Raw genomic sequence first — 14,110 nt, 5'->3', positions numbered from 1 at the left:
TGGCATGGTCCTTGCTTTCCAAGCTTACATTTATCTTCTGAACCGGGTGAGCAGTGCTCTTCCTCCCTACTCTTAGACCAATGTTCTAAGTAGCTTTCTAAATAGGAGGCAAAAAAGGGGTGTCCCCATGCCTTATTCTATTTGATCTCTGGAAAAAAATCAGAGTAAGGCTAATATCCAACTTCAAAAGACCAAACTAGATGTGGTGGTAGAACACCCATAGTCTCAGCTACTTGTGAGGTTAATGTGAAAAGATCACTTTATCAAAAAGGAAAAGAAAAGGGCCAGAACGGCTGGGCGGGGCTCGCGCTGGGGGTCGCTGTGCTCCTCCTGGTCCTTGCAGGCCCGCGTACTGGCTCCATCGTGGGCTGCCCTGGGCCGGGGCCGGGGCCTGGGCTCAGGCGGCGAGCAGGGCTGTGTGCGGCTGCAGAAGCTTCTCTCTGGGGGTTCCGGGACTGGGCCGTGTCAGGCACACTCTTCCGACCCCCAAAGCAGTTGATCGCTGGGATGAGAAGAGGGCTCTCTGTTTGGAGTATAAGACAACATCGGGATCCTGGGAAACTTTGAAAAACACCCAAAAGATCTAATCAGGGGCCCGGTGTGGCTTCGAGGTTGGAAAGGGAATGAATTACAGCGTTGTATCCGAAAGAAAAAAATGGTTGGAAATAGAATGTTCACTGAGGACCTACACAACCTTAACAAACATATCCGCTACCTCTATAAGCACTTGAACCGACATGGGAAGTACCGGTAGAAAGCTGGGGCCTGCAGAAGAGGCACGCTTGTCACCTCAGGAGGGAACAGGACTTGTCACTGTGAGGAAAGAGCTTTGTATACTCGGTAATAAAATGGAACTTGTTGGGAACCTGAAAAAAAAAAAAAAAAAAAAAAGGAAAAGAAAAAGGTTCAGACCCTACACCCATCTAGCCTTAGAGTCTTAGACCAAGGGATGGTGCCACTTGTCTACAACATGGAAAAGCAAGAGATGGATCAAGACATGTAGCATCTTTCAGCTCCTTATAAGCTGATGCCTTTATTAGTTTTATGGCAAAGCCCACACAAATTCCACTCAGCTTTCTAGAAAAATAAGGTCCATTCTAATCACATTTCTGTGTGAGATCACAAAATTTGATTAACAGTATAGTCCTTAATTTAGTAACACTCTGACTCAGTACAATTAAAAATATCTAATCGCATTTGTTCTCAACATGAAGTAATAATCATTTCTTGCATATTTTCTAATAAAAAAATACACACACATACATATAGAGTCAGTTGGGGTTATAGGACAGGACACAAAGCATGTGTGGTGTGAGAGATTTCAATTTCATTCTTGCTCCCCTAGTGTGCGTGCGTGTGTGTGTGTGTGTGTGTGTGTGAGCATATACAGGGTATTCACATGCTACAAAGAACTGAAAGATGCCAACTTTTGCTATTAAAAATGTCAATATAATAACTTCCTCACAAAGAATACAGAAATGCACACAAAACTATGATAATGGGCAATTTACAGGAGAACTATTACAGTGTATTTCTGTAACTAGTATATATTATTGTTTCTCCATCTTAGATAATGTTCTATCTTCAGTATTGAACCTCCCTTTAAAGACTCTCAGGGCAATTTCCAGTGAGCTTTGTTGGGATAGAGGTATGAGAAGACCGCAAGTATTACTGACTGCAGAGATGGCTTAGCAGTTAAAGTGCTCGCCTACAAAGTCTAAGAAGGCATGTTCAAATCTCCAGGTCCCACATAGCCAGATGCACAGTCATAAAAGCATGCAATGTCACACAGGCACAGAAGGGGACATAAGCATCTTTGGTTTGTTCACAGCAGCTGAAGGCCCTGGCATGCCCATTTTCACTCTCTCTGTTTCTGCGTCTTTCTTTGTCCCTTTCTCAAAAATAAAATAATAGGACTGGTTAAGCGCTTGCCTGTGAAGCCTAAGGACCCTGGTTCGAGGCTCGATTCCCCAGGACCCACGTTAGCCAAATGCACAAGGGGGCGCACGCATCTGGAGTTGGTTTGCAGTGGCTGGAGGCCCTGGCGTGCCCATTCTCTCTCTCTCTGCCTCTTTCTCTCTCTCTGTCCATCGCTTTCAAATAAATAAATAAAAGTATACAAAAAAAATTAAAAGAAAATAAAATAATAAGCCAAGCATGGTGGTACACACCTTTAATCCCAGCACTAGGGAGACAGGGAGGAGGATCACTGTGAGTTTGAGGCCACCCTAAGACTACATAGTGAATTCCAGGTCAGCCTGAGTCAAAGTGAGACCCTACTTCAAAAAACCAAAAACAAATAAAATAAAATAAAAATAAAAAGTAGGAACCAATTATTACAAACTGCTACAGGGTTTGGTATTGAACAGAAATGCAAGGGCATACTCCAGACATCAAAGCAGTGACCTCATTTCACTGAGCATCAACAAATACTAGCAAAGATACAGGAATTTTTCTGTTATCTTCATTGTTACTAAATAATGATAGTTATGATAGTGATAAAACTTCACATTTTCAAGTACAGGATGATCTGAGCTGAATGAGAACAATGATAAAGGGAGGGAATAAAGGTAGGCTTGACATTAACTTCAGCAATTCTTTCTCTTCTGCTTCTTTGTTTTAGTTTTAGTTTTCTGAGGGAGTCTCTCACTCATTAGCCCAGACTGGTGTGGAACTCACTATTATGTAGCCCAGATTGGTCTCAAACTCATGGCAGTCCCATCTGTCCCTCTACAGGGATTACAGGTGTGAGCCATTCCTAGCTCTCTTTTTTTTCTCCTCAAGAAGGTTTATATCTCTAATATTACTATAATAATGTCTTAAATATGCTAGCCATTTTAAGTGTCTTATACCAAAAAAAAAAAAAAAGGATAAAGATAAAGGGCTGGAGAGATAGCGTAGTGGTTAAGGCACTTGCCAGCAAAGCCTAAGAACTCATGTGTGAATCTCCAGGTCCCATGTAAGCCAGATGCACAGTGACACAAAAGCACAATGTCACACATGCGCATAAGGGAGCAAACATGTTTGGAGTTTGTTCACAGCAGCTGAAGGTCATGGTGTGCCCATTCCTCTCTCTGCCTGCTTCTCTTTCTCTCTCTCAAAATAAATAAAGTCCTTGTTTAAAAAAGATTTAAATAAAAAGACAACCATACCCCACTGTAAGCAAAGACTATTGCAAAACTCTGTGGAACATGTCCAATATGGTATTCTCAGCATCAGTACTTTAAATACAAACACAACTACATATATGCAATATTGTTACATAAATACTTTATTTTTATGCTTAAAGTTTTAAAAATAATTTAAAATTTTTATTTTATAATTATTTTTTAAAAGTGGCATACTATATTAAAAGAAACAAAACACTGTCTTTTAAAGAAATAATCATCTTCACTAGTACTTACTGGAGCAAAACCACCAACTAAATCCCAAAAGAGGGCATATTCTGCTCATTCAGGTAAGACCCTTCCATTCCAAAACTACCAGCTACAGAGTGGAGGCCAGAGACAGCACACCATAGCATGCAGGACTCTATCTCCTTTCAATGCTCATTTAGATCTTGACTTCCAAGTCTTGAATTATCTCTTAATCTTCTTCTTCCCTTCATATCTTTATATTAATATACCATTTTTGTCTCTTAGTACTAACTACTGTAGAATTAAACAACAAAAATTCTAGATTCAGTTTTATACATTTTGAATTAAAATGATCAAAGAAATCTTTTATGCAGAACCATCATTTTCCTCTTTTAAATAATTCTGGTAATTTCCACCCAACTATTTCTAACTTCTGTTGCCCACATGCACAAGTTTCTGCAATCTCCAAATTTTTATAGTGCTTCCTCCTCCTAAACACTGTACATAGTTCCATGCTGACTTGTCTAAACAAGATAAGGGGGCTGGCAGTTTTTTTCACCTTTTCTTGTTATAAAAACAAGGTCAAATTGAAGGTAACCCTGTAGCATTTGTTACTGACTGATTAATTACATGTAGGTTACCTGTGCTCTTGAAATTTCACTACTCCTTGCTGTTGGCCGTTTTCATACTCGATTGTTCAACACACATTTCCCCAAGGAGGAGCAGAGACTATAAACATACAACATTCTAAATCACATGATTTTGCTAACTTTAGTACTTATAGTAAAGAGTTAGTTAAAATTAAAGACAAAAAACTACTAACAAAAAATTAAATTTAAGAAAAGGTTACCTGTAGATTTCACTTACATTAGAATTAATTCCTCTTTATTGGATTTTAACTGACAACCAGGTAGACCATGACTGGTAGCTGTATACTGCTCACTTTCAAACACTCCAGTGACAGTCTCCAATAATTTTATTATTTCCAGTTTTATAATACCATACTATGTTATTCACACTGTTTTCCATTTTCATAATGTAAACACTAAAAATTTACAACACATTTCCTTACACAGTGAGAACAGGTTTACTGGAATGTTTTTAGTTATAGCTGAAGGCAGAAACATTTACATTTCGCTTTTGTCACAGCAGTGAAAGTGGAAACTGCCTACAAAGCAACTATAATAGGAGAAGTGTGATAGTCTTGCACATGTTGATGGGATGTCTATGCATCTCTGTAGCATAATGATTTGGTACTCTTCATAGGCTTCCTGACGCCCCCCCCGACTCTCACTTTAAAGCAATAATACAAGTTTCTCTGCCACTAAAATGTAAGTATCAGTGTTTAACAATATATACAAATAATGAGCTGGCAAGTATCTAGTTTCAAATTAGATCCTTGGGATAAAACAAAATAAAGATCTTTGCCTTAAATATAACTACTCAAAGCACATTTTGTCAGGCGGGAAGAAGATAACTGAAACATTCTCCATGTTCCAATTTGAAATGGTACTTGCCTCTTTCTTGAAAAAGAAAAATTGAAAGTTATATACATAAGTTTCATTTAAATTATGCAGCAATCTTGTGTTATTGTTATTGTCCCAGATCTTGTTTAATGAGGAGCTCTGCCATCAAGTCAAGTATGGTATCTCACAACTATAAGAACTGTAAGAGAAAAAATAAAAACAAAAAACAACACATCAAAATCAGATTCATATGATAGGTTAGAAGCAAAATTCCTAACTGTAGGTATATCCACTTTTAGGAAGGGGTAATGAAGGCAAACTTTTATCTGAGACAACAGATATTAAAAAACGAAAAGTAAGACATGACAAAACAACACAAATGTCTAACATCAACATCTTGATCAAATACATCATACACAGTAGTATGCACCTTCTAAGACATTAAAAAGATTTAATGACATGGAAAAATAATGCACAAAATATTTATTAGGAAAAAATATGATGTTTTAAATAATATGTTTAGATATTAATAGGAGAATACTGGATGCACATAGAATAGTTATATTTAACAGTTGCAATCTCTGTGTGGTAAGTGTCCAGTCGAATTTTATTTTCTTCATGCTTGTCCACATTTTGTCCACTATTTATGGCTGGTCCTTGTTGAGATAGTTATGTTCTATAAAGTCACCATACTCAGTTAGTGAATAGTGAATAATAAGCCACCACTTCTACAGAAAATACAGAGTGAAATTCCTGCAAGCCTCTCTAATTACTACATATTGCCTATGTTTAAAGGCACCTCATTTACTATATATTACTACTTAAACACTGAACTCAAGGCCAACAGCACCCTAACTCATGCCTTAACAAACACATTACAGCCTTCTTACACTTAGTTATACTAGAGTACGTTTGTGGACTATTCAAGGTCCACTTTATACCATGAAATCAACAAAAAGTATAAAAATATGGAAAATGTAGCAGTGCAGAAAGGACATGCTTAGGCAGTGAGAGATGATAAAGGTAGGTAGAGAGTTTCCTGACTGAGCTCAACTGGGAAACTGCCAGTCAGGACAGTCAAAATTTTTGCTGCTTAGAATCGATGTGCAAATGACCGAGAAAGCAATGTGAGTATGGACCAGTGGATTATAAGTTTCAACTAATAAATAAATTCACAGAGAATCTGGGAGTAGTAAAATCCAACTGTATTTCTTTGTATCATTTTTGCCCAGTTAAAAAAATAGTCTCATAAAAATTTTCAAATAATTTTTGAGACACTTTCCAGGCCTACATAAGATCTCTATAAACAAAGGCAAAGGACCTTGCAGAAACACAAATACCAAAAATGCTTGATCTTAAAAGTAATATTAAGGAAGAAAGGAAAGAAGGAATCATACTTTAATGGCTAACATCAAGTTCAACTTATCAATTTAAAAACACCTGGAGGTTTACCTGGATTTGTCCCTCCAATACAGTACTACTAGATGCAAAATGCCATCTTTCAAAGAAGTAAATACAAGATCAATGTTTTGGTCCTAACTGTAGAGAAGCCAGATTTGGCCTTGAATAAATCACTTAGCTCTATGCTGTGCTTGGGGTGTGGCTGAGGAGGAATGAGAAGGGCTTTTCTTTGAGAATCTAACAAAAGATACAGACTCTCTCTCTCCACAGAAATGTACACATTCATACTCATATAAAATTTCACAGACATTTTAAGAGCATTTTCAGAGATCCATAGATTTTAGGTTAAGGTCTTCTCCTTATTCAGAAGTCATTATTCAATCTTGACATGAGAGATACTAAATATACTGAAATTAAAAGGAATAAAATTATCTAAAATAATATGCCAGCTGGAAGGCCAGCATGAGCTACACAGTGGCATCCAGGATAGCCTGACCTACATAGCAAGACCCTTTCTTTCGAAAAGAAAATCCCCATAAAATTCCAAGAAGTAATAATCCAATAAATACTTACTGATAATCACTAGCAAAAGGACAGCAGCAATCAATGCCATGATGGCTTTTATCTACAATACACAAGAAGCACATGAAAGAGTGTTTGACATGCTTTTTAATTAGTATACTATAAGCTAGCTCATCCCCTGAAAGGCTTCCAATTTGTTGTTTCTCATATGAACCTGATGGCTGGTTTACATCCTCTTGTAAATAATCACAGTTCCCCTAAACTTGAAGGTTTTTACTTTGTTGGATTTTATTGTTCAAGGTTGTTCTGTGCATTAAAGAGCAACAATTAAAACTTCAATGAGTCTGGACCATTATGGTTTCATGTTTATTTCTAATGAGAGAGCATGAAAACTATGATACTTTAGCAGCTCTGTTTAAGGGTCAAGATAGCATGAACACACACTAGCCAATCCCAGTTATTTAATGTAGAGTGGTCCTCCCTTATCCAAACAATTAACGTTCCCTGTGACTGTGCCCCCCTCACATGAATGAGTGAAACCATGAAAAGTATCAAACCCAATGCATACTGTTTTTCCATATATATGCATGCCTATAATAAAAATTTAATTAAGTAAAGTAAGATATTAATGGCTACTAATAAATGGAACTTCAACAATACACTATAATAAAAGTGATATGACTTTGGTCTTCCTCTACCAAGTGTCAAGATAGAATATTAATATTTATCTTGGGCAAACTGAAAATGTGGAAAATGAAACTGTGGATAAGTGGGGACTTCTGCAAACATGGAAGCACATCTCATGGCACTCGTTCTCCAAGTATATGAGAATATGGTTAGTTTTCCAATCCCTTTTCTTTCTTCATGGTGTTCTGCTTTCCCTTTATGGTGTTTTAATCTCCATTTCAAGAACTATATTTGAGGTTCTTCATGATAATGCCATTTAATAAGTAACTTGCTCAAGAGTATTTTGCATGTCAGTTGCAAAGTTGGGAGGAGAAGCTTTAAGATCAGTTCTGTCACCTGCTTGATTGACATTTTAAGCTCATGTTATCTTTCCATATAAAATTGTTACATTTTTCATTTAATCTTAAAATGCATATGCTGTAAAGCTATTCATTTTCTTGATGAATTCAAAGCTGTATTTTCATCATTTTCGCACAACAAAAACAGCTGACTCAGAAAAGCGATACCAGTATCAACAGATGACTCACTTCAGTGACTGTCACAGATGGAAGTAGCAGAGCAGCAGTAAACTGAACCTTCCTAGACTTAGAATGACTAGGAACACATTGTGACCTTACATCCATGCCAGCAACAAAGTGACCTGGAGAATACAGAAAACCTCTGCAAGCTGGACATTATTACCTATGAAGTTTTTAATTATGATAACCAAACAAATGTAGAAACAGACTCAGAATGCATGAAGGTGTGTTGTCAGTATGTATCTGGGCCTATATTAATCTATAAAGTTCTTTAATCCTTTATTTAACCTGAAAATATTTTTGAAGTCACATGGACTTTCACAGTAGCTTTTCCACTTTTCCCAAAGCATATATTAATCTGTCCTATTATAAAAATTTATTCAGCTTAGCTTTAGAACATTTATATGGAAATATTAACACAAATTTAGAACACCTTAATGAGTAGTATTCTTCCTCAAGTTTCTAACCGTGGCAGCAAAAGTCTACAATCATTATAACCAAAGGCAGGACATTTGCACCACTGGCTCAAAAATTTTCCTCGTGTCCAACCTTAATCAACCTCTAATCCACCCCCTTTAAGCCATGGGAAATCCATGATTTGTCTTTTTTTTTGTTTTTTTTTTTCTCAATCTTTTCTCAGAAAACACCTTCTAAATCACAGCTAAAAGCCAATACAGAAAATGGAAGGCATGAGAAAGCTCCTCCTGATGACAAGGAGCACAAGATTGAAGAAATGCAAGAATCACAAGTAAGAAATGGGAAACACTTGCTACTTTAATTGGTCTTTGTTAAGTCCTGTAGTAATGCTGTTCATTACATGTTTGACTCCATTACTATTCCACTGGGGTGGACAGAGACTCTTCAAACAGCATTCTGCTATCCATCCATCCATCCATCTATCTATCTATCTATCTATCTATCTATCTATCTATCTATCTACAAGCAGAGAGAAAAGAGAAACAGACAAAGAGCATGGGTGTGCCAGGGCCTCCAGCTGCTGCACATGAACTCCAGACCCATGCACCACTGTGCACCTGGTTTTACATGGGTACTGGGAAATAGAACCTGGGTTTTTAGGCTTTGTAGATAAGCACCTTAACCAATGAGCCATCACTCCAGCCCTATTTTTTTTTTTTTGTATTTATAAGTGCATGGTGTACGTGTGTGGTTGCATGCGTGTGAAGGCCAAAGGTCAATGCTAGATCCCTTCCTCAATCACTCTCCACCCTATTTATTGAGACAGCATCTTTTATTCAACTCAGAGCTCACTGATCTGGCTTGTCCATCTAGCCAGCTTGTCCCCAAGAGTCTTTTCATCTCTACCTTGTGAGTGTTTGTATTGCAGGTGCGCACCACCATGCCCTGCAGTTGTATGAGCTATAGGGATCTGAACTTGAGCCCCAGCATTTACCAGAAGATTCTGATATAAGAAGTGCTTTTACAAAGTGCTTCTCAACAGAAAAATAATATTTTCTCTAGTTTTTATTTTATTAAAAAATTTCTACATATGTAAACAATATGTCTAGACAGCTACATTATTAGCAAAATGTGAACTGCTTTCATGAAATCTATGAAATAAACATCTTTTAGGCATTGCTTGATTCCTTTAACTGCTCCCTCAGCAAATATTTCCTGAGTTCCTACTGGGTCCTGAGTTCAGAAGGGATCATAGTAAGACAGTTATAGTCCCTGTCCGCAAGTGCTCAGATACTAGACCAGAGGTCTTTTCCCCTCGTGTCTTTGAACATTACTTGAGAGGATGACCAACCTACCTCTATCTTCTGATTTACTTACTTTGCATCCACGCCACCACATTTGCCTTCGAAGCTGTTTGGATCTGTTGCTAAAAGCAGTTGCATTATCCGATAAGCTTTCTATATCACATAGAGGATGGAGAGAAGGATTAAACGACATAACAGGATTCTTTTATCTAGTCACACAAAAACAAGAAAATATTAATTTCTACTTTTTCACATTTGTTCCCATAAGAATCTGTTATTCTATATTGTTAAAAACAAAACTTAAAACAAATTTAAAAAAACAGCAAAAAGCAAAACATAGTTGCAGATGAGTTTGTTCTTATTGCTATAAAATAAAGAGAACCCTTCCTTGGGCCACAATGCATGTACATAAACTTAATAATTCTGCTGAGAAAACACTGTTAAAAGTAGAAATAGGGCTGGAGAGATGGCTTAGTGGCTAAAGCGCTTGCCGGCAAAGCCTAAGGACCCATGTTTGACTCCCCAGATCCCACGTAAGCCAAATGCACAAGGTGACACATATGCAAGGTTGCACATGCTCACAAGGTGGTGCATGCATCTGGAATTGCAGTGGCTGGAGGCCCTGGCATGCCAATTCATTCTCCCTCGGTTGCGCTCTCTCTCATAAAAAAAAAATACAAAAATAAACACCAGCAAGAGAAAACAGAAATAGTATAGGTATTGCTCAGTAGAATGACTATGTGATTGGGTTCAATCCCAAGCACCAACACTAAGCAAACAAAAGTCTTTGTACCCCTCTAGAAAAAAAATGCACACAAAGAAGGTCAAACCTTTAATCCCAGCATTTGGGAGGCAGAGGTAGGAAGATCTCTGTGAGTTTGAGGCCAGCATGAGACTATATAGTGAATTCCAGATCAGCCTGGGCTAGAGTGAGACCCTACCTCAGAAAAAAAAAAAAAGGTTAAATTCTTACCAAACAAAGGTAATAGATTTTCAAGGCGAACAAGATTGGGAGATGGCTCAGTGGTTAAAGTGCTTGCTTATAAAGCCCAACAGCCTGAGCTTGATTCTCCAGTACCCATGTAAAGCCAGATGCACAAAGTGGCATATGTATCTGAAATCCATTTGCAGTGGCTAGAAGCTCTTGATGTGCCCATTCTCTTTCTCTGCTCTCAAATAAATAAAAATACTCTTTAAAAAAAATAAGGGAGAGGCTAGAGATGGCTTAACAGTTAAGGTGCTTGCCTGCAAAGCCAAAGGACCTTGGTTCTATTCACCATGACCCACATAAGCCAGATGAACAAGGTGGCACATGCATCTGGAGTTCATCTGCAGTGGCTGGAAGCTCTGGCATGCCCATTCTCTCTTTCTCCTCTTAAATAAATAAATAAATAAAATATATTTAAAAAATAAGGGAGAACAATTATTAATTTTAATGTTTTTGTTGTTGTTGTTGTTGTTGCTTTTTGAGGTACGGTCTCACTCTAGCTCAGGCTGACTTGGAATTCACTATGTCATCTCATCTCAGGGTGGCCTCAAATTCATGGTGTTCCTCCTACCTCTGCCTCCTGAGTGCTGGAATTAAAGGCATGTGCTACTACGCCCAGCTAATTTTAATGTATGATCAAGCAAGTCTGTCGAGAATTAGTAAACGGCTTGTCTGGCAAGCACCTGTAATTTCGGTGCTAGGAGAAGGAGATGGGAGGATTCCTGGAGCGTGCTGGCCAGCCAGTCTAGCCTAATTGGCCACCTTCAGTGCAACCAGAGACTTCCCCCCAAAAAGGTGTGAAGAATGTCTGAGGATAATACCAGAGGTTGTCCTCTAGGCTTCATATACATATGCACATACATGGCACATACACCCCTTCACACCCATATACAGAAAGAGTCAGATATTTAACTATTCACCATTCAAACAGTTTGAGTGGCTCTTATGTTTCAGGAACTGTTTGAGTTATAAAGACTAACATCTGTCAGTAAACAATGGCCGCTATCTTTCCAAAGACAGCATAAGTCATTGTTCAAACAATATTTAAACATTCACCATTAAATATTTGAGGGCCAAATAGGTGCCAGGAACTATTATAGACATACATACTAATATTTATTGGTAAAGAAGGGCTATTATTAAATTATCAGAGAATACAAAAAAATTATTAGAAAAATTTTAAACGAGTGTTTAAAAAAGTGTTTAGACTTCAACACATAGTAGGGCATCAGCAATGAATTTTAAATTCTCAATTCTTGGGCTAGGGAGATGGTCTGTGGTTAGAGGTGCTTGCTTGCCAAGCCTGATGGACCAGGTTCAAATTTTCAGTACCCACATAAAGCCAGATGCACAAAGTGGTGGATGCATCTGGAGTTTTCCCACAGCAACAAAAAGCCCTGCAGTGTCCAATTTCTCTTTGTCTGTCTCAAATAAATAAATAAAAATTTTAAAACTTCTCAATTCTCAAGTGGGTAATAAGGAAGCAATCCGGTAAGGTTCTTCAATGTTAAAGGGAACAGAAGAAACTAAACCATGAAAATCATAACATTAAGAATCAAATAGTTGGGTTGGAGAGATGGCTGAGTGGTTAAGTACTTGCCCGTGAAGCCTAAGGACCCCGGTTCGAGGCTTGATTCCCCAGGACCCACATTAGCCAGATGCACAAGGGGCTGCACGCGTCTGGAGTTTGTTTGCAGTAGCTGGAGGCCCTGGCGTGTCCATTCTCTCCCTCTCCCTCTCTCTCTCTCTCTCTCTCTCTTTCTCTCTCTACCTGCCTTTCTTGCTCTGTCTGTTGCTCTCAAATAAAACGAAAATAAACAAAAAAATTTTTTTGAAAAGAATCAAATAGTAATTTTTGTAAGTCAAGACCCCTAAATGTTGGCTAGCCAAGTGGGAAAAGACATATATAAGCAAAACACAGTTCAGTAATATCAAGTATGTTCAGTATCTGTACCTGATTTGTCCTGTAGTTCATCTAGTCTCTCCCCTCTTTCAATTACCTTTGTGATATTTTCTTGCATGACATCAATAACTTCATCCACCTGATTCTGAACACTAGTTTAAGAAAGATAAAAATGATTTATTCTTTTAATAATGGTCATCATATTTGAAACTTTTATAGGACATGATAAATAGTAAATTCTCAGAAAAGTATAGTTTGCTATTAAAATATAAAGATTTGGGGTTAGAAGTGTGGATCAGAAGTACAGTGCCTGCCAGGCATGAGTGAATCCCAATACTGCAAATACAAAACAGTTTTAGGTAAGCCATGTTCTTCCACTTATGGGCTCAGTATTCAGATAATCAAAGACAGCATAAAAGAAATTAAAGTAATAGTTAACTGAGAGTTTATTCTTAGTTTTGATTCTAATAATGTAATTCATAAGCAAATTAAATGTCTCATAATTAAATGTATTAACAATGCTCAGTAACTGCAGAATTTAGTCCCCAGTGTGACTCTTTTCTGTAGACTATTGAAGCAGCATGTAAACCCACAACCACCACCTAACTGTGCTATATATTTTATACACACAGGGCTTAGAGTAGTGTTTGCCCAGACATGTGACACACTTATGAAAAATATCTAGTTCCTGGGCCAGAGAGATGGCTTAGTGGTTAAGGCACCTGCCTACAGAGCCTGACTCATGTTCAACTCTCCAGTCCCACGTAAGCCAGACACAGTGATGCAAGTGTGCAACATCACACATGCGCACAAGGAGGTGTACACATCTGGAGTTTGACTGCAGTGGCTGGAGGCCCTGGCATGCCAATTCTCTCTCTCTTCCACACATGATCAGATTACAGTTATTATGGATATTAAAATGCCAATAGCAAAAACAATTTTAAAATAAAACTAAAAAGCTAAAGAAACAGTTATTGATCCAAAATCTCTATGAGCAAGATTCTATGGATATAGGTCAACTAATTAAAACTCCATAAAAGTCTACAATCTACTAATTATACAAAAAAGAGGTTCCATTATAAGATTTCCACATATGCACATATTTTTATATTCGCCCCCTTTATTACCCTTTTAATATTCCCTCTCTGTCTTTTCCCCTTGCATATCCCTGATAGTCTCCCTTTTACTTTTAGTGCATAAAATCTGCATATTTGAACTCAGGAAATCTCAGGCCCCATCAGGCTTCGTGCTTGCACAGGAAGCACACTAATCACTAAGCCATTGCTCCAGCCGTTTTTGTTTTGAAGAATTTCCATTCTGATTTCCACAGTGTTTGGACACCAGAAGTTTAAAAGGATTCCCCTTTCCCTGCATCCTTGACAACATTTGCTTTTCATGTTTTGGCAATAGCCATTAAGACTGAGGTGAGGTGGAATCTCAATGAGGTAGCGATTTGCATTTTCCTGATGTCTGAGAATATACATTTTATTCCCCAAGGACTTATTGGTGATTTGTACTTCTTCTTCATTTGAAGTGTCAGTTAAGTTC

At 37.8% G+C, this 14,110-nt stretch overlaps 1 protein-coding gene across 4 annotated transcripts in view; it reads right to left on the bottom strand.

The window, feature by feature from the left end:
• Window positions 1–4,213: 4,213 nt before the first annotated feature.
• The window catches only part of Vamp4 (vesicle associated membrane protein 4), a 51,951-nt gene continuing 42,054 nt past the window's right edge, over window positions 4,214–14,110 (bottom strand). For all 4 annotated transcript variants that reach the window (XM_045141815.1, XM_045141816.1, XM_045141814.1 and 1 more), the window contains exons 5-8: window positions 12,614–12,714; window positions 9,745–9,824; window positions 6,797–6,848; window positions 4,214–5,021 (exon numbers count right to left, since the gene is read on the bottom strand). In XM_045141815.1, the coding sequence (XP_044997750.1) occupies window positions 4,993–5,021; window positions 6,797–6,848; window positions 9,745–9,824; window positions 12,614–12,714 (262 nt within the window). In that variant the 3' untranslated portion in view covers window positions 4,214–4,992. The remainder of the gene's footprint in view (window positions 5,022–6,796; window positions 6,849–9,744; window positions 9,825–12,613; window positions 12,715–14,110) is intronic.

Source organism: Jaculus jaculus, chromosome 1, assembly GCF_020740685.1.
Source record: "Jaculus jaculus isolate mJacJac1 chromosome 1, mJacJac1.mat.Y.cur, whole genome shotgun sequence".
Taxonomy (NCBI): domain Eukaryota; kingdom Metazoa; phylum Chordata; class Mammalia; order Rodentia; family Dipodidae; genus Jaculus; species Jaculus jaculus.
The sequence above is the reverse complement of the archived record's forward strand: the minus strand, read 5'-3'. Positions and strand labels throughout refer to the sequence as shown.